This window comes from Cynocephalus volans, chromosome 7 (assembly GCF_027409185.1).
Source record: "Cynocephalus volans isolate mCynVol1 chromosome 7, mCynVol1.pri, whole genome shotgun sequence".
Lineage (NCBI taxonomy): Eukaryota > Metazoa > Chordata > Mammalia > Dermoptera > Cynocephalidae > Cynocephalus > Cynocephalus volans.
The window spans coordinates 140206416-140227590 of NC_084466.1; the positions used below are offsets into that span (position 1 = coordinate 140206416).

The 21175-nt window shown below is 45.1% G+C and overlaps 1 protein-coding gene across 7 annotated transcripts in view; it reads right to left on the reverse strand.

The window, feature by feature from the left end:
• Positions 1-344: 344 nt before the first annotated feature.
• XPNPEP1 (X-prolyl aminopeptidase 1) overlaps positions 345-21175 on the reverse strand; it is a 55507-nt gene continuing 34676 nt past the window's right edge. For 6 of the 7 annotated variants that reach the window (XM_063101865.1, XM_063101863.1, XM_063101862.1 and 3 more), the window contains 14 exons: positions 20776-20871; positions 18565-18646; positions 16891-17101; positions 15216-15305; positions 14533-14583; positions 13293-13351; positions 13082-13159; positions 11128-11199; positions 9311-9371; positions 7758-7827; positions 6690-6863; positions 5761-5837; positions 4525-4623; positions 345-881 (listed from right to left, as the gene is read on the reverse strand). In XM_063101865.1, coding sequence (XP_062957935.1) covers positions 753-881; positions 4525-4623; positions 5761-5837; positions 6690-6863; positions 7758-7827; positions 9311-9371; positions 11128-11199; positions 13082-13159; positions 13293-13351; positions 14533-14583; positions 15216-15305; positions 16891-17101; positions 18565-18646; positions 20776-20871 — 1349 coding nt within the window. In that variant the 3' untranslated portion in view covers positions 345-752. Of the gene's footprint in view, positions 882-4354; positions 4403-4524; positions 4624-5760; positions 5838-6689; positions 6864-7757; positions 7828-9310; positions 9372-11127; positions 11200-13081; positions 13160-13292; positions 13352-14532; positions 14584-15215; positions 15306-16890; positions 17102-18564; positions 18647-20775; positions 20872-21175 lie in introns of those variants that run through there. The other variant, XM_063101864.1, reaches the window with a different exon arrangement.

The window sequence follows — 21175 nt, forward strand, 5'->3', positions numbered from 1 at the left end:
AGGGCTGTGGCAATATGGGTAAGACACCTGCAGCATCCACTGATAGGGTGGATTATGGAAGACTACCACTTTTGACATAATTTTTATTGTTCTCTGTATATTAAGGACACATTTTAAAATCAGAAAAAACTGAAATAATAAAAAAAAAGTCACCAAAATATTAGGTTTTCTAGAAAAAAGAAATTACAATTAAGGCAGCAAATGTGCAGGGAGGCCAGGGGTCTCTGCTCAAAGGTGGAATTTCACCTGGAAAATGTCTGCCACAGAGGCCAGCAGCCCTGGAGATCAGCTCGTTGACATGGCAGGGGAAAGGACCATGAGGAAAGACACAGCTGAGACAAAGCACAGTTTTGACATTTTTATTCACGATCATAAATATAGTCTCATGAACATTGAGGTGATCATGAATGATGTACTAGCACCTGGAACGTGACCCTCACAGAGCACTCATTGTGTCACTGTCACTGGCCAGAGAACTCAGGGTACCTCCTTATCAAGTGTTCAGCTTTGTGGGGACCCTCCTTCTGGTGCAGCAATTTTCTCCTTGGCTCATTCTCAACAATTAAAAAATCATAAAAGACTAAGAGTTTGCAAGAAAATATCAAAGAGGATAAGATTTTCAGTTTTTCTTAGAGCCTAAAAGTAAAAAGGGGAAGTACGGAGGAAGGAGAGGAAAGGGGAAAGATGTCAGGGATCTGCCATGTTTCTTCCTTTCCCCAGAGCATTTTACAAAAACAAAAACCAGGGAGGTATTAATGCTGTTTGGAAATGGGCTGCGTTTCTCTGATAAGCCACTCAAGAGCTTCCTGGCGGCCCTGCTTCTGCAGTTCCTTCCCAATCACGTCCCTGCAGGTCAAGTGGTAATTGTTGAGCCAGTCACACTGCAGGGGAGAGAAGGATGGGCACAGTATTCACCATCACACCTTCACCAAAAGACCACACACGCCAACGGCAAGGGGCCCACTTGCTGAGATCACGAGCTGAGCATAAAGGTGCACAAAACCCTTTCTCCTTGCTCAGATAAGTGATTTCCTTGTATTCCATTCCACTGAAAACAGATGGAACCAGGCCACATCACTTATGGTGAAAATGCTCCCAGAACAGTCTACTGCATATAGACTGGCAATGATTATGAGGGAACCATAAATACCTGGCGGCCAGCCATAGCTTTGGGATTCCCTGAGTATGGAGTAACTTATAACCATGCATTCCCCATGACAGGACCTCTGGATACCACACTCATAGGCCATTACAAGGGAGGGGCAGGGGTCCCTAAGCCAGTAGCTCCTGCACCCACCTGTGTGGCTTCCTTCCCTTACACCTGAGCCATCTTGGGGCAGTAAGGGGGAAGGCGGGGACCTGATAGTGCCTGTGAAAACTCCCATTAAGAGACACACCTGAAGCTATCCTGCCAAAATGCTGAGCTTCCTATCCAACGCTGAACAAGCTGAAGAAGCAAGGATCAGCTGAGACCATGTGGGTCTTGTGAGCGTGGCTGTCTAAATGAGCCCAAAACCTTTGATGGTCAAGGACTGCAGTGCTGCAGAGTGGGGTTGTGGGAGTCAGCCTGACTTTCAGAGCTTATCTGAATGCACCACCACAGTGGGAGATAAAAAAGAGATGAGAAGGAAGGAGGTGCTGATGGGACTTGGTGCCTAGGTGGGGGCTGATCCACTGGACCTGAAGGGGAAAGCTCTGTGGCAGGTCAAAGTGTGAGATCTCTGCTTGATCAGAGAGAGACAGAGAGAGAGAGGAAAGCTGGAGGGAAGGAAGTTTTACCAAGAGAACAAGCCACTCTCTTCACTATCCACAACGTGGCTGCAGTGAGGCTGACAAGATTGATACTGCCACTGCTGTAGTTGTTATAAATAAGCCAAATGTCATGTGGGGCAGCAGTGGTGGTTCAAAAGTGCTGTCTTTGGGGACTATAGTCTGGCCAAGTACTGAAGCCCAGCTGAAGGGTCAAAAGGAATGCACGAACCCACAAGGGATGGAGGGCAGACACACGGTGGTAGTGCCTGCTGGCTTTGACCCAGCCAGGGTTCCAATTACCTCTTACGGGAGCCCACTAGCCCCTGCTGGGAATTGAGGAAGAGGAGGGAACGTGTGAAAGCAGGTAAACTGCCATGTGTCAGCAGCAAGGCCAGGCAGGGCTAAGAGGCAGCTTGCCATCCAAAGCAGCTCAACAGTGAAGGCAACGGCAGCAGCCTGGTGCAACCCTGGGGCCACAAAGAAACTCCTAAGGCCCTTTTGGTTGGGGGGGAAGAGAGAAAAGAGGGAGTGGGGACAGCCTCAGCGGGGCCAGGGCAAATCCCAAGGCCCTGACAGTGCAGCTGCCCATGTTCACCTCTGACCAAGGTCCTATGCTGCCATCTGGTGATAAATAATGGGAACGTAGACCCAAACCAAAAACTCCCTAAAGTGACTGCTAAAGACAGACTGGGAGCTAGTAAAGGGCAATAACCAATTATTTTGAAAGCCCAAAGGACAGAGCTTGTTGCAAGGTATCCTGTGCCTTCAGACTGATTGAAGCCCTGAGCTTATTAAGTGATATATAGGAAAGGGACCATCTTTTGCTAAAAGAGATATAAATGATACTGTATTCTGCTTGGTATGTTAAACACTATTACATACTGTTATTGTTAGAAACTTGCTTATAATCTCCAGGATAAGAAGAAATCATCTGCCCTATACATACTGTTATTGGTAGAAACTTGCTTATAATCCCCAGGATAAGAAGATATTATCTGCCCTATAAAGAGTAATTGGCCAAAACAGTATTTCAGTGACTTGGGTATGCAAGTTACAGTAATGAACCACTGGACAAGACAGATCCCTCTGGCCTATGTCCAATGACATGCAGTAGACTGTCACAGGTTAACAAAACTCTTTCCTCTTCAAAGAAAATGGCCTCGCTTAACCTTCCTCATGCACTATTTCCCTAGATAAAGTGGAATATCATATAGAGGAAATGCCTCCTGATTCCCACACTTCATATGGACGGGAAGGACTGTGTAACCTAGAATCACTTGGTAGGAAGCCATAGCCTTTGCATTCCGAAAGTGCAAAGTGACTTCTTACTGGAGAGTCCCTTACTAAGACCCTGGAAGCAGTGCCAAAGGGCCATTACAGAAGGGCCATTACAAGGGCCACTGGTTCTTACAGGCACAGGGCAGCTCCCACGCCCACTCACGTGTTCTCATTCCCTTTCACCTAAGCCATCACTTACAGGGGCTGGAGAAGAGCCCCTGGACCGCTGGACCACACTGACACTGTGCTGCTGATAAGCTGACTTTCCTGTTCTGTATCCATCCACAAGAATAAACCAGGTTTAGCAGGGCTCACTTGAGTCCTGTGAGTGGGAATGTTTGGCTCAACCAAGGGCACTGATGGTCAGGCAAAGGTGTCCAAGCACAGAGGAAAGCGAAGCAGGGAGTGGAAGACCTTGCTCTGTCACCCATCTGTGAGCTGGAGAAGGCAGAAGAGGCTTCAAGCTGGGAGAATCCCATTTCACAGCTCCTGTAGAAGGGGAGCTCCTTAGACCTCAAAGGCTCTTTCCTTTCTTGCCAAGAACAAGGCCCAGAAGGCTCCACTGAGGATACGTTCCTGCCTCAAGAGGCATTCAAAGGCCCCTGGGAGGAGGCCACTGGCTGGCAGCTTTGGGCAACAAAAACTTCTTATTCCTAGAGTAACCCACCACGCTTGTCCTTCCTTTGGCTCCTACCAGTCATTTGCTTTTGCTGGGGTTTCTAACCCCTGCCTTGCTCTGGAAGTTGTGTCCTCCCGGCTTCTGGCTTCCTAGTTTGGGAACTGTTTTGTCTGTCCAGTGCTAATTGTTCCTGCCCCATTTCTGACCTTGATTACCTGCCTGATCCCTCAAGCCTTACTCTAGGTTCCCAGGCCTGCCATCTCACCTGGCCTCATGAACCCAGGGACCTATTCTAGGATATAAAAGGGTTTCAAGACCTAAGTTTGGTAAGTAAGCACTGCTGGGCCCCAAGCCTTGTGAAGGGTTTCACATCCCCAGAAGGACTGCAGCAGTAACAGAGAAGAGCTGGTACCACCCCGCTCTTCATCTGTGTGAAAACAGGGCATACGATAATAGATTTTGCTTCTCGTTCCCTTAATGTTTCATGCAACAGAAGAAAACAATCTGGTATGTGCAATGGCCAAGAGGCCCTACTACTCATCTGGTTTTTTGTAGGGAAGATACATGGGCCCACATTTGCTAAACACACCTCAGTGCAGCCATGGAGGAATAGTACAGCTATTTTCCTAAAAAGCAATAGCATACTTTTCTTACCCACAAAACCCTACAGCCCCACAATGGCTTGGGGAGCAGGGATATCTCTACCTGGAGGCCCACCAAATACAGGAATAGTTCCCACGGTTCTCAGGAGACCTAGGATTTTCAGACTCAGTTAGCCTAGACCTCTAAATTAAAACATGAAAACAGAGTAGAGAATTTAGAGTAGCTCTCCAACCCCCTACTAACGTTTCTGCCCCCAAAGACTTCCCCATTACCTCTTTGTCTGTAAGAGAATCCACATCTATCATTTTGGTCTGTATTGGAACCAAAGTTAGAGGTTCAAAGGTCAGGCTTCCCCGGTTATTGAAATTATACTGTGGGAGAAGGAAGAAAACAGAACTTTTACTCCTCTTTGCCACAATGAACCACCATAAGGTCAATCCACCAGACATGACTGCCCCTCAAAGCCAGGTGTAACTGGGAGCCAAGAAGCAGTTAGGTGGTCCTCATGTTTAATAGGCAGATGAGGAGCACAGCTGATGCCACTTTCCAAGAGCTGCTCTGCTGGAAAAAGAGCAGCCTGTGCTATTGGAAAAGCCAAACAAAGAGTGCTGAGGGGCCCCCAGCAGCAGCCCACAGGCTAAGGGCTACTGTGATGGAGAGGAAGCAGGGGCAGGCATCTGGGCTCAGGGGCATCTCTGGTTTTGGTTCCCGAGACTGCTGGGATATAAGTCCCCCAAATCATTTTTTAACAGTCAACTGTGTGGCCTGCCTTGACCCAGCCAGGCCCATCAGGTGATAACACATTTGCCCACTGGGGGTCACAGAGCATGCTGGGTCTCTTTGGGAGAGAGGTGGAAGGCCACTTCTAAGAAGAGCAACTTCCACTTGGAAGCAGAGAGCACATCCCTATAGTCAACCTCCCTGCAGGCTTAGGAAGCTACTTCCCTCCAACTGTGCCATTTCCATTATCAGCAGAGGAGGAGAAAGCTGCTCTTTTAGGTAAAGCCTAGCACCTAAAACCCTGCAACCTCTTGGCAACACTGATGAGGGAAGAGGGTAAACACTCATCTCTTATTGCCACTGAGGCATGACCCAAATAACTCGGGGTTCCTCAACTTTACCTCATAAAAGTCACCTGGGGAGTGTGGTGACATCACAGGTGCAAGGCCCCTCCCTGGAGACTCTGCCTGGAAAGTGGCCCCTTTAACAAGCACCCCCAGCAGAGGAGATTTCAGGACAAGCCACCTCTAGTAAACTGAGCCCCAAATCACATCTAGCAGGGGCCAGCCTGGGGTTCCCTGAATTCCAGTTCTGGGCTCCAGTTCATTAGGAATTTCCTTTCTGGCTTTGGAGGACAGGAGAGTGATTTCCAGGAAAGTCCCCAATAACAGGGGAATGGGGCTCCATTTTCACCCCAGAAGGGCACACTCTTGGCTCCAAAGACAAAAGTCTTCATCTTCCTATGATAAGGAATAAGGAAGTTTTTTAATAAATAAATAAATACTCACTTTGGTCTTCACGGGAACCACCAGGACAACATTCTCAATGCGAATTCCAAAAGCCCCATCTTCGTAATACCCTGGCTCTAAAACAAACCAAACCCCAAAATGAGAAGTGGCCCGTGATGAAGGTGTACAGAGAGGAGTAGCTTTCACTCCTGGGATGACTTCCCTGCCCCAAAGGAAAGGAAGAAACAGGTGAAGGGGCCACTCAATCTGGGCTCAAGAGCCCAGAGATGCTGCCTTCTCCCACACGGCCTGTTTGAATAGGCACTTGAGGTACAGAAAGCAGGCTCTGAAGCTCCTGAAAGCTGGCTACAGGGAAAGTAGTTCAATAACAGAGGGTCTGCTAAATAATCATGGTGTATATCACACAGACACAATGCTGAAGGTAAATATATCAAAATATATTTACAAGCTGGCCAGTTAGTTCAATTGGTTAGAGCATGGTGCTGGTAAACCAAGGTCTGGGGTTTGATCCCTGTAACAGCCAGCAAAAAAAAAAAAAAAAAAGAAAAGCAATAATTTGATAACATATATTTACAAAGGTTTGGCAATGACATGGGAAAAAGCAATAAATTAAGTAAGGAAGCAGAATACAGATAATATGTCTGATATGATCTCAATGATTTTTTAAAAAGATATATGCATACATAAAAGACCAACACCTAATACACGAAAATATTAAGTCATGTTTCTCTTGGGTGGTTGAATTACAAATAATTTTCGTTTTCCTTCTTTACACTGCTCCATAACCTCACTTTTTCTAAAATAAACATGTACGCTTTCATAATCAGACAAGTTTGTTGTTCTTAATTCAAGAAGACAAAAGGGGGAAATTAATTTCAATTTACTAAATTTAAATTTTAAAAAAAAGAAACAGAGTTTTCAAAAAGACTCAAAGATCCACACCTGCCGTGTACATGAGGAACACCTACCATCAGTGACAATCATGCCAGCCTCCAAGGGCTCATCAGAGAAAGTTTTATAACTGATGCCACAAGGACCCTCATGAACATTCAGAAAAGACCCAACACCATGTCCTGTTCCGTGCAGGTAGTCCAGGCCAGAATCCCATAAAGCCGAGCGGGCAAAGGAATCGAGAAGATGGCCTAAAAGACATAAGAACCATTTGATAATGTATGTACAGCACTTTAGATATTTCACTTATTACGTTTGACTCCAGAAGGTGAAATAGAAATCAACAGGTAAGTTACTGGAGGGTTCAGATTTCAGCCCAGCACAAAGGTGAACTTTCTAATGATCAGAGCTCCTGAGGAAAGCAGCCCCCCAACCAGTCAGAGCTCAGTTGGAGCTGCAGACCATTTGTCCTGGATGCTGGTGGGGGATGGACACCAGCGGCAGATAAGACTGCATTAGATGACAAGGTCCTTCCTTTCTCAGCTTTGGGGCTCTAAGGTTTCAGAAGTACAAAGATAAGATTCTAACTGACTGCAAGCAGGCACGCACGCAGGCATGACAGAAAGGAAAGTGAGGCTCTGGGAGATGAGTACATGCCTGATGTTAGCAAATCCAAGGCCCAGATTTTCTCAACTCCCAGCCCAAAGCCCCACCCAACAGTCCTCAAGCAAAGAAGTACATATCTAAAGTCAGGATCCCAGTAAAATAAATCCCTGAAAGGAGGCCCTGGCCCAGTGCTGAAGGGCAGACAGGAGGCTGTACTAACTTCCACTCAGGCCCTGAGGCCTTCATGCCCAGTTTGCCCTCTCCCAGGAGCTGCCCGCATGTGTGATCCAATACCATAAGTGGTCAGGAGAGAGGTACACAGCTGAAAGCAGGCCCAGTCCTAAACCTGGTGCCCTGGAGGCCCGCCAAGCTCAGTGTGCCCAGGAGACTCACTCCATGCAGCACGTGCCCCTACTTGCCCTGGCAGAGCCTGAGGTGGGCTGGGGACCGACATAGTGAGGGAAGGACATACTTTTTCACCCAAACTTTGACTCTTGAACAGAAAAAGAGACTACTATATAACAGAAGGAACCACCTACCTTTTGTTCCAGTGGGGAAAATGGCTGCACTCACAGCTATGTGGCCCTTGAGGACATACGTGAAGCACTCCTGCCAAAGAAAAGCCAGGGGGCATGTGACAGAATGGGGACAGTCGTTTTAATCCCATAGCTTCTTGGTAGTTCAGAAAACCCTGCCTATTAAAGTTTTTAGCAATACTACAGAGAAAATCAAAAGGAAAAAAAAAACCTGGTGGGTAAAAAGCCTGGCCATGAGACCAATTTTCCACAAAATCTTGAAATTAAATTTAGTAAAAGAGACTGTCAGAGTGATGACTCCACAGGACTTTACCTTATAATGAACATTCTGATATATTCTATGTCATGTGAGCTTAGAAAGACTGGGAAGGTAATAAGAAGTGCTGATGACCCAGCTAACATTTACTGAGCTGCTCCTCTGTGCCAGTCTCTACACTGAGCGCTGTACATTTAATTCCACACTGCGTGATGTGTGGCAAGTGGGGCATGCTACTTCATGACGGGGGCACTATCGTTATCCTCACTTTACAGAGAGGTTAAGTAGCATGCCCACATCACCCAGGCAGTCTTGCTTCAACACTGCTCCTTGCCACTATACTGTCCTCAGGGGTTATCCCTGCTGCCCAGAAAAGTGCTGCTCAGGAGGTGGTTGCTTGCCAGTAAGGTGCAGAGTCAGAACTAAAACTCCATACTTCTCAACCTGGGCTGGGACTCTCTCCACAGCACTAAAAGAGCCACACCAAAGGAATCCTGGACCCAAGGTCCAAGCATCTCTAAAGTGCTGGTACCTACAAACAGACAAGGCAAGGGACCAAGACGATAAAATCTGCCCCACTACATTGCATAAAACCCTTTTCCACGGATAATCTTCCTGCAGGAGCTCCCTAGACAAACAGATTCACTCAGAAACTCAACCAACATTCGTTGAGCAGTGACTGTGATCCAGGAACTCACTGGGCTCATGGAACTTCACAACCAGCCTGGGAGGTGGCTATTTTCATCCCCATTTTTATGGATGGTAAAGGTCATGAAGCTGGGAAACAGCAAAGAAGATCAGAAACCAGGTCCCTGGTATACATCTCTCTACCTCACAGCCCTGTTTCCCCTTTCTAGGCCAGTCACACCAGAAACTGAACAGGGTTTGTCATTTTAGAAAGTTACTAGAGAGTTGAGCCTGTAAACAGAAATGCTGAACTTGAAAAAAGAAGGTGTCAGCTTTCAGAATCAAATCTAGACACTGCTCGTAAAGTATACATTTCACTACCCCACACCCATCCTAAAAGAGACTTCTAGACTCGAGAGGGCCAAAGCTGTTTAAACTTCAACCTGAGCTGCCTTGACCTTAAGAGAATGCTCTTAAAATTTCATCAAATGTCTTATCCTCCAATAACTAATTAAATGAACCTCATAAAGCAGATAAGCCTGACTCCACAGAAATGAGTGATTTTACTATCCCACATATAATTTTTACTTATTTATACAATCCCTTTTCCTAAAAGCAATGCTCTTCTTAAGAAAGCAGAGAGGGCTTCTTGAGTGTTTTGCCTCAGCCTTACCTTCTCATAGGCCGTAGGAGTCCCAAAATGCATAGTCCGGGTCACATCTGTAGTTCCATCCCTTTCCAAAAGAAAGAACAAATTAGTTTTCAGCCAAAATAAGCTTTTACTCGAATGTGAAACAGGCAAGGACATGGAGAAATTAGAACTCTCATACACTGTTTACACTGTTTCTGGGTGTGACTATGGTGGAGCCACCTTAGAAAGCAGTTTGCAGCTCCTTAAAAGGTTACATGTAGAGTTACCATATGACCCAGCAATTCCACTTCTAGGTGTGTACCCACGAGAACTAAAAACATATGTCCACACAAAAGCATATACATAAATGTTCACAGCAACATTATTCATACTACCCCACATGTGGAAACAACCCAAATGTCCATCAACTGATAAGTGAATAAACAAAATGGGGTAATATCCACACAATGGAACACCATTCAGTAATAAAATGAAGTACTAATACATGCTACAACATGAATGAACCTTGAAGAAATTATACAAAATGATAGAAGCCAGACACAGAAGGCCATGTGTTATATAATTCCATTTACATGAAATGTTTAGAATAGGCAAATCCACAGAGACAGAAAGTAGAGTAGTGGTTCTCTAGAGGAAGGAAAAAGGGGAGTGACTACTGATGGGTATGGGGTTTCTTCCTGGGGTGATGAAAATATTCTAAAATTGATTGTGGTGATGGTTGCCCAAATCTGTGAATATACTAAAAACCACTAATTGTACACTTTAAGTGTGTGAATTGTATGATATGTGAATTATATCTCAATAATTGTTATTAAAAAATGGGACAAAGCATGAATGAAAGATTGGCTCAATAAAGTGAGAGTGAACTCAGACCCTGGCGCACACACTCCTGGTCTATAATGTGAGGACTGTTTCAAAAAAGACACCATCACTGGGGGTATGAACAAGAGAGAGGAGAACAAAGTAAACAGGAGCCCATTTCTAGCAAAAGAGGGTCAAAATCCAATTCCTTCTGTTAGAATGGCAAGGGGCTTACTGGACAGACTCTAAAAATACCCAAGCACATCTTTTAACACACCATATCACTCACAAAAAGGATAACTTCCAGAATCCTGATCAAATTCAGAAGTAAACAAAAGGGTATAACATTACCAAGCAATCCCAGTATCCTTAGCTCTAGGCTGATATTATTAATTCTAACACGTGTCCCAAGGGTAGGTTACCATGTAACTGGCTAAGCTCGTTTAATAAACCGGTTCTACCATAGCCATAGTCCAAACTGCAGTGGGGCATAATGGAGCATTAAAAGGCCTTGCTTTGCTCTCTTAGTGCAGACAATACCTAGGTCTTGCTCCTTCTCACGGGTTCCATATCAAGACCCAACCAAACCTTATGTTCTTCTCTGAGAAATGATTCTAGAGGGGATGACTGTGAAAGTGGCAAGACATGAAAAAGGAAATACAAAAATTTAGGGGCAGCCCTCATTTCTCATTCATTCATTCGGAATGAATTGCTTACTTCCTAAGGCCCTGGGGCAGCTGCAAGCAGTTTATGGGCTGGGGCAGAAAACATTCCAATGGTTCCAAAAGCTTGTTTTATTTCAGTTATTTATTTAGTATTTTAACGACTTCCGGCCAAGGATTAAACATTTCTATCAAACAGTCTTTTGTCACAACTGTGCTGTTTCAAGTAGGGATAAAAAAAAAAAAAAAAAGGACAAGACACAACAACAATTCCATCAGTGCAGAATGAGATTAGCAGCCGAGCACTCTTGGCTGCAGCTCAGCGTGTCCACCTATTCAACTGCCTCGAATCCACGGTAGCCCTGGTTCACTTACTTGTATTGAGCGCCCGAGTCAATAAGGTACACCTCATCCAGGGACAAGGTCCTATTCGTCTCAGGAACCGGCCTAACAAAGTTAATTAAAAATTAATTATTCCACAAATGTAAACATTGGTGAATCTGGGAGGAGGACACACAAGAGTTCCTTGTACGGTTCTTGCAATGGATGTAAGTCTAAAATTACATCAAAATAAAAAATTACCCAATAAATTAATTATTCCAGCTAATATTAAACATCTACTATTTAAAGACCCAGTCAATCTATCTTCCCAACTAAAGAGCTCAAGAGAAGGAAGAACACAGTTCTTTATATCTACCTCTATTTGTGTCTGGAACAAAACAGGTGTTCAAGAGATAATCGTAAAAACTACAAAAATAAGAATCAATTGAAGCAACTGATCCAAACCAGAGTCCTGGGCACTGGGATGGCAGCAGCCTGGAATCACTGCAGTCTCTCATCTCTGGGAGCCCTAGGCCCCTGCCTCAGCCTCCAGGGTCCTCCTTCAGTCCTCTGAGGCCACTTACAGGGAGGGGGTGAATGTCTGAACTTGGGAGAAAAACTAAGGGATGTTTGCTGGGGAAAGGAGTGGATTGAGATACTTTTACTCTGGAGCACTTTTTTCAAATAAACATGAAGTATTTTCAAAAAGTGATCCGCTCTCCCCAAGCCGTTTTCTAGACACTGCACTGGGAAATGACCGAAAGGATGAGAGCATGCCACATGTCCACGGGGCAGCTGAATGGAGGTTGCCTTTCATTTCCAGGGACCAGCCCATGTTCAGCAATAAGGGCAACCAGCAAGCAAGCTAAACAACTACAAAAGACAACCAGACACAGGCCCAGCGCCCTGCCTTTAAACCGGCTTCCAACAGAAGAAATGCCAGAGAGGAAACAAATTTCTCCCCCTTGATTTGAAATTTTTTAATGTTTTCATTATATGTAAAATTTTAGGATAGAATCCAGCCAGGAAATTCACCATCTGAGTTAAACATAAGGCAAAAACTGAAGTCCCTTTGATATTTTTATGTTGGAAGAGAAGCACTAATAAGGGAGAATTGTACCATCACATTCATGACTGTCTCCCACACACAGCTTCAAAATCTGTCCCAAGACTAAAAACTCTAAAAGCAATTACTGAAAAGGGGGAAAACAATGTGTGTCCAAGCACAGCACAGAGAGGCAGCCCACATGCTCTTGCCCTGAGCGTGCACACCACAGATGGGGAAGCGTGGGACTCAGAATGCCCATGCATGGCAAATGGTTGAGCTGGGCGAAGCTGAAGCTGAAGCCTGCTGGCCACACCTAACTACATTTCCCATTATCTCTGCAGGCAGATCTGTCGGTCTAAACATATCAGCACCACACCTGTCTCACAGATCAAGGAGGCTCAGCCCTGGGTGCCCATGGGCCCAAATAGATCATGTGGTAAAAATTCCCAAGGACTGAGATGCCAGGCTTCAAGCCCAGGGGTAGAGGAGATAGGGTACTGATTATCTCCCAACCCAAAACAGGTAGACAAACAACCTAGTGTTAAGTTTTTTTTCGTACGGAGGTACTGGAGATCACAAGATGTATGGACTGGTATATCAGGAAGGTTGCTGTTATCAGGAAAGAAAAACACTCAAAAATCCCAGTCTTCAAGATTATAGTATTATGAATACAGTTTCTGCAACCTTAAAAAGGAAAGAGGAACACCCAGTTGACTACATTGTGGAGAATGCCAATGCCATACTGAGCCTAAGAGAAGGCTCCCAAAAGGCAGAGGTTAGGATTCAGCGAAAATAAGAGAACACAGGCCTCAGCGGTCTTATTTTCCCTATTTTCACAGTCTCAGCAGACACATGGAGGTGGGCACAGGGGTCTCTGGTAAAACAATGTTGCTCCCCTGCTCAGGCTCCTGTGCAGAAGCAGCAGCAAAGCCAGGCAGCATGCTCCTCCGCATGCCTTACGCGTAGTGAATGATGGCGCCGTTGGGTCCCGTACTGGAAATCGTTGGGAAGCTCAGGTCCACAAAGTCAGCCTGTTGCCTGCAACGGAAAGACACAGAGCAGAGCAGCATGAAGATTTTTTACTGCACACAGAATCAGGGTCCTACCAGCCTCATTTAACTTGCCACGGAAATCAGCATGAGGTTCTTGGGTCGCCCAAACAGATCCTTACCTGCGAAACTCCTCAGCTTTGTCAGCAGCTGAGATCTCTGTCACACCACCTTTGGGAACCTATGAGAAAACTGCTTATAAATCATCTGTTGAGACAAATTCATGTGTGCCTCATACATGGTAGAGAGGATACATTAAAAGCTTACTTTTTCTTTAATTTCCATATCCACGGGACACAACTTATGACTCATCTTTAACAAGGAAAGAACTTCCAAGGGCTCTCACCAAAGCTGTCTTAAGTAGAAGGGTTTCTATTCATTTCATTCTCCACTCACCCATTTTGCCTCAGTATATTACACCCTAAAACCTCTCAAAATAATGCATCTAAGTTTAAAAATTCAAAAGCATCCCCTCTTAGGAAATCATCCTAAGAAAATCATCCTGAAGAAATAAAAGAGATAAATGCAAAAATATTATTGCAAGGTTATTGATAATAGAAAAAAGGAAAAACAATCTAAACATTCAAAAATAGGAGGAATGGGTAAGTAAATCGGTCTAGACACTAGATGCAGTCTCTATTTGAATCTTTTTTTAAGTCCTCAAAGCACATGGAAAATGCTCACACTATGGTTCTAAGTGAATAAAATAAGCAAAATACAAAATAGCATCTGTACACTGAGAGACATGTAAAAATGACTTATATTTTTAAAAATGATCTATACAGCCAGAAGGAAATATGGGGGAAATAGTTTCACTGGTGAGAATAAAGGCAATATTTTTGTTTTTCCAGTTAAAGAGCTGTTTATGTAATATAATATTTACAGGGAACATGATATTGTTTAATAACACAAAGAAACCACTCTCTTGTTAACTACAGGGAGTGGAAAGACAAGAAATGGCCAAGAGTCAATTTAATATAAAAGTTTTATGGCTTAAACTTAAGTTCAACATGTACACAAAGATCTTTTACTCCTAATACAATCAGCTTGCCAAAAATAACATTATGAGGGTCATTTTTCCTCATAATGAAATTCCACTTAGTTATGATTCCCTAGCCCAAAAAGGATCCACTCTGTCATGGAATGTCTTTCTTCATCATTGTTACTATGTTCTACAATTAAAGAATTTTTAAGCATATACATACCAAATTTCCAGAAAGAACTATTGAAATACAGCACTAAAACTAGATTGAGCTCTTTAACCTCATGGACAACAGAGCATAGAGGATGCCACAGTTAGAATCACATGTAGATATTTCTGAATAATCTACATTCAGTATTTAAGGAAGACTATGAACCAACCTCTTTCTCCAGCCAGTTAAAGAGTTCACAGAGGGCAACGGCATCTTTAATCTGTACAAACAATGGAAACATTTTTTAAACTATTACTGAAAATCAGATGGCCAGATTCAGAGCCCAGGCCTAATGCAATACTGACAGGGCTGCATCTACAGGGCCCCAATCCATCAGCAGTCAGCGCTTTATGTGTGCAGTTTCTGGAGGCCAATTTGAGCAATACCCATTATCAGGGAAAGGGCTCCTCTGCTATTCAACAGCTCAGGCACAGTAGGAAGGGCCCCTCCTCAGAGCACAGGTAACTCCCCCAAAGGGTTAAACTCCTGTCCTACACGGGCCAGGAAAGACAGGCCACAGTCAAAAGCCATTTCTGGGCCCCAAATCTTTCTAGGTCCATCCTTTGCCTTGAAATACAATGTGGCTCTTTTAAGAGGCTTCATCATCACCATCATCTACACTATCACCCACACATCATCATCAATATCACTTTTCGTGTTGTGTATTATACTTTGTAAAGATCCAACCTATCAAGTATTTTATTTCATTCTCTCATTAATTCTGGAAGGCCAGAAGGACTGAGGCTCAGAGAGATTCCAACCTTGGGCCAGGCTCAAGGCCACACAACAGGTGAGGCAGCTGGGCCTTCTGACCACCTCCCTTCCGTCTCCTGCACCAGCTGCTCTACTCACGTGAGCCCGCCTCATGCCTTCTGACTCGGCTGAGTTCTTCACAGCTTTGGCGATGCAGATGGGGGTATAAGGCATACAGCAGCGGTGATCCTGGGGGCAAAAGGCAGTAGGATGGGAAATCAAGCCTGCTCCACCCATCCAAGATCAAGGCAACTACCTCTTTGCCCAGAAAAGCGCACATGAGACAAAGCATTCAAAGAGCTCACACTCGGGACCCCCCAACTGTCCCCTGGGACCTGAAGATCTACCCCTTTTGGCTGATGACCCTGAGTACAATGAAAGAGGCTTGAGGTCATCTGAAAGAGTAAGTACATCAAACAAGATCTCTCCCTTCCTTCCCCCACCACCTTAGCTCTTTGAGACTGCAGGCTGCCAGCCATCAGCAAGACACTGCATTCTCAAGCCTCCATGATTGTGGTCAGAGTTCACTAACCACTCAAAGCTTCACCAAAATAACCCCTCATGCTGCACAAAGGAGGCTTTTTCTCCCTATCTGAGGATGCACATAACCTGATGAGGGAAGTCTCCTGCTCCCTCCCCTTTCCCACTCAGAGATCACACCCCAGATACTGCTAATGGTCTGATTTTCAAGGGCTAAAAAAAATCCCTTCCCAGTCTAAGAACAAGCCAAAACCCAGCCCTGTGTGATAGGGAGCGGGAGGGACTCAGCACACCTGGCCCTTGCACAGAGCTTCTCAAATTGCTTTCAATCTCTCCACTCTTATTCTGTCTCTCATACATACCCCTCACAAAACAGGGAAGGCAGAAGTGATCCCCACTTAGATTAAGGAAGTAAAGCTCTAAGTGGCTTGCTAGAGTTCATACACAGTGTGACAATGGCAGGGGTGCAATGGTAAGCCAGGTCTAGAGGGCCAGGCCTGGGCTTTTCCCAGAATGGCCCACTGCTCAGTGGAGAAAAGAGGACATCGCTGGGCTTGCCAAAGGACACTTGGTAGCCAGAGGCCCAGGGAAGGACAGTAGAAAAGCCTACCTCTGAAGAGGCCTGGATTCCAGTCCTACTCCAGACCCTAATTAAAATGATGCAACAGGTGTCAGCTGCTTAGCACTGCCCAGCAGGGGCTCAGTAAAGGGCAAGGCTATCATATCATTTAACCTTTGACAAATCCCCAATTCTCCAAGCCTCTCTGGACCTCAAGTCTCCTTAGCTATAAAAGGCAGTGGGGGAAGGGGTAGTGGTAGAAAAATGTTTCCCAAACTTCAGGCGTTCTCATACCACCTGCACAGCTGCCCATCTCCTTTCCCTTATTCACTGGTACTTTTCTTTAGACCATCTTTGAATTAACATCACTTATTAAACTCAACTTTGTCTTAAATAATTTTTATAATATCATGATCTCATATGCTAGCTATTTTTTTTTCTAGTATACACTAAATGCTGTTAAAACAGACATACTTAAATACATTGAAGTATTAATCTAAAATCACCTAAAATCATCTCTCATGCTACTCTCTGGAAAATACAGGACTCAGTGACTCTAAGGGCCCTCAGACTCTCAATACGGCTCTAGCTCTGAGGCCTCAGCCAGGGATACAACAGCTCTGGTCCTATAGCCAGTCCTGCCTGAACAGCCTCTGCTTCAGAGAAAAAGCTGCACAATGGTAAAACTGGGGAGGGGGTGGCAGGGTTTACATGGGCCAAAGTGTAGCCACCAACCTTGGGGATGGCCTCACTCACGGCATAGCTGGCCTTGTCGCTGACCCACACCTTCTCCCTCAGGGAGAGGCTGGCACACAGCACCTTGAGCTCACTCAGGATGGACTTGTAGGGAAGCACCCGGACTCTGTATTCGGCTTCTAGGCCCAAGTCAAGAAGCAAGTGCTCCTTCACACTGGGGGCATCTATGCGGTCACCATCGATGAAGAGCCTGCAGAGGGGCCGGTGGCAGGTGACAGAAAAAGGAGTGCATGTGAGAAGGCAAGAACACAGACACACACACACATCAGATTCTGTCTCCTGGCAACCAAAACCAAGGAGCTTTGCCTGCCTCCCCACTCCTTTCCCAAATCCTGCTGTCCTGTGTCCTCCATCTCTGTGTCTACTGTCATCATCCATCTCATTCCCTAAGCCAGAAACCAGTGCATCATCCTCCTTGATGGCCCTCTTCCTCTTTTTCATGAAGATCTTGGGACCTACAGCCTAAATCTCCGTCAGATCTGTCCAGCTTTATCTATAGCCATGTCCTGTCACCACCCAGATTCTGGCCACCACCATCTCCCGCCTGGATTAATGTCACAGCCTCTGAGTCTTGCCCCATCCACCCTACTTTTCATAGTCATAATATTCTTTATAATTTACAAGCCTGATCGTGTGGTTGCCTCTGAAAAATTCATTCACTACCTCCCCGTTGTCCTGAGGCCAAGAGCCCAAGCTCCTGAACTTGGCCCACAAGGCCTTTCTTTTATGTGTGCATGCTCCCCTTCTGGCCGAACACCCTGTTATCCAACCACACTGAACCACTTCAGGCCCTCTACACGCACTGTGTTCTCTCCTGCCCAGGGCCTCTGAAAATGCTGTTCCCACTGCCTGGATCACCATTCCCCACTCCTCCTCATCCTGCCAGTCACCTAGCTAACTCATACGTTCCTTAATCTCTGCTTCAAATTACTTTCCCCAAGGGTCTCCTCTGAACCCCAAGGTTAAGTCAGGCCCCTCTCCTGGCACCTCTACCCATCCCACTGATGTGCTGCTGCGCCCATGTTTGTGCTCATCACCCCAACTCCAACCCAAGACTCTCTTTCTCATTTACCCTAGTACCTAACAGAGACCCCTAGCAAATAATAGGCACTCGATAAATGTGCTGTCTGAATGAAGAAAGCCATCCAAATAAAACAGCAATGACAGGAAGGCCACAAACAATTCAACAAAGCACAGGTCAGGGGGTTTTCCCATATAATTTCTGACCTCCAAAATGACAGTTTATTTCCATTGTGGACCTAGAATTGTATAATCAAGCCTACATAGCCCTTTGCACTGCCTGCTAGAAAACTGAAATCAAATGTGTGGCCTGAACAAGACCCTACAGAAGGAATTTTGTGAACTAACACCACTGTGGCTTTGCCCTACTGTCCTCGCCTACTCATTTTTTAATCTCATAGTACTGTAGATACCTTCATAGACTTCAAATCATTTGGGGATTTAAAATAAAGGCAGAATATAAATAAATACCTAAAGCTAAGGAAGAAAAGAAAGGAAAAAAAGAACAGGAGAAAACAGTGCATTAGTGAAACGTAAGGCAGAGAGAGAGTGGTGGGCCTGGACCAGAAAGAAGAGACTGGGGCTCCAAGGAGCTGCGGAGAAGGAAGTTCCAGATGTGGGGCAAACACTCACATGATCATCTCTAGTCCTATGATTGCGTAGGAGAAAAATACCGGATTGTGCTCCACATCTGATCCTCGGAGATTGAACAGCCCTAAAAAAAGAAATCAAAGTCCCTGTCACCCGCCTGACTTGGAATTTTAAGCCAGTAGGAAGAGGGAAAGGCTTTGGCTGGGAGTCCAGCTGCCACCAAAGGATTCAGTGGCACCTCAGAAAGGCAGGCAACCTTCCTCCTGGCTCCACCTCTGAGCTGCAGTTGCTCACGTCCACCACATGATGGCACCAGAACTGTTTCCTATATGGCCACATCGCTGCCCTGAGAAGGGACTGGAGAGTTAATAGTCAGAAAACATGAGAAATGCCCCCAAACAAAAAGATGAAATGGCCCTCCTAGTGGTGACCCGCAAGGTCTGGCCTTGCCGCAGACAAACCTCTGGCACTGCCAAATAAAGTGGAAAGAAACAAGCACTCTCTCTCTTCTAAGGCAAATGACCTAGGGTAGAAAAACTAAGACCCACCCACAGGGGAGGCCAAATGAGTTCCCCTCTGGAAGAGCCATGAGTCCCACAGAGGCGGAGCTTTCCATAAGAGGCAGAAAGAAAAGCAGTGAGTCAGCAGGCTATGTCCCATGAATGAAACTGGAGCCAGGGCCTGCAGCGCACCCTTGGGTCTGCTGTACTACCAGGGCGGGGTGGAGGGCCCACCTGCAGCCAGCATCAGGGGCTCTGGTGAGGTCACTGAATGTCTGAGAAACTCGAGGGACCAGCAAAGAGCACAGCTCTGGTCCCAGGGCTTCCAGCTCCTGCATACTTGGTCTCGTGTTGATCAGAGTGCAAAAAGGTTCTGGCGTGTAAGAATTGCCTCTATTTTAAAATAATGGCTTCTCAAAGTAAACCAATAAGCCAACATTTTTTACCTATCAGACTAGCACTTTTTGAAAAATGATAGTACCTGGAGCTGGCGAGGGTGTAGCAGGATGGGCTTATTCATATACCACCATACAGCCTTTCTGGAAGGTAAATGGCAAGATAGGTCCAAAAGCCCTACCATGCACATACCCTCTAACCTGTAACCCTACCTCTAAAAGCCAACCAGAAATAGGAAGAAGAAAACTATGAGAAACTAAGACACAAATTTATGAACCAAGATTTTGATAGTAGCATTATAATAAATTGTGGGAAAACTAGAAATAACTCAAAGGTCACCCTTAGGGAAATGGTTAAATAAATTATAACCATATGCTGGAATATTTAATACTCACTTAAATACTAAGCTTATATATGCTTGTAGTAAATTGTACCTTGAAAAATATCAAACTACAGAATGATATATGTATAGAATATTAACACTGATTATCTCTGGGTAACAGAATTATAGGTGATTTTTTTTCTTCTTTCTACTTCCTCTGCATTTTCCAGGTTTTCTACAATGGGAATGTACTTTTGTTATAATCAAAGGAAGAAACTAGCTTTATATATTTTTTCTCTGATGCTGAGGTTGTTAATTATGGATATAAATCATTGATGCACTTGACAAAGTTTGGGGAATGAAAGAGAAGAGACAGGACACTGTGTAGTAGGGTCTATTTCTCTAGTGAGAAAGTGAAAAAATAAAGCAGTGCCTCTTCTCAGCTGCCCCAGGTCAAATCAACTCAGAAATCAGGAGACAGGACAGGAAGGTTCAGGATTCCTTCAGGTTCTGAAGATGACAGAAAGTACTGAATGAGGACAGTTTAAGGCCTAAAGATTGAGAAACTGCTATTATATCAAAGGACTTGGTGAAGAACTTTCAGTTCCTAAGTTTTCTGAGGTAGAAATGTTTCTAGAACATTCTCACTGTGAAGACCCTGAGAAAAGTATAAAGAAAAAAATATAAAGAAAAATATATCTCCTATGATCCCACCTATAGAGAGCTTGATGGATACAAAGTGTTTGAAAGAAACGCCCTTCCTCAGAGGTACCACAGTCCTGAGAGGCTGGCCAGGGGTAGAAATCACCCATGGATTCCACGTGAGTCCCTGGCTGTAATACTGCTCTGGGCAAGGCTACACTCCCCTCCTCCACTCCCTCTAATTCCTTGGTATCTCCTATACCCATTTGTGATACAGTCTTTTTGCTTATTCCCTGGCCACTCAGAAAGTTGAAAGGCATGAACATACAGATTCCCAGAGACCCAAAGGAGAGATCAGATAACACACCCAAACAGTGAAACCAGTGTACTCACACGCAATCTCATCCAGGGCAGTGACCACAAACCACACAACGTTCCTCTCAGCCATTTTCAATCGAAGATCTGCAATCTTGTCCTTCCAGGAGATGCCTGCAAGAAACAAATGTGCTTATGACTCTGGCCCTGGTCCCAGAAAGCCACAGGAGCCAAGTGAAAGTATCCATCCCAAACATTCTTAACCAGCACCACATCTTACAGGAAGCGTGCTGCTTGTGCAAGTGGGAGGCCAGGATTCAAGCCCTACCCAAGAGGTGTGATTCTGTCTAAGCCACTTGACTATCCTGAACTCTGATTACCTCACCAGCAAATTAATTCATTTGTTTATTCCAAAAATGCCATAGACCTCTGCAGGCACTATTCTGGTTATTGCAGTCATAGCTCTGAGCTGGACCCA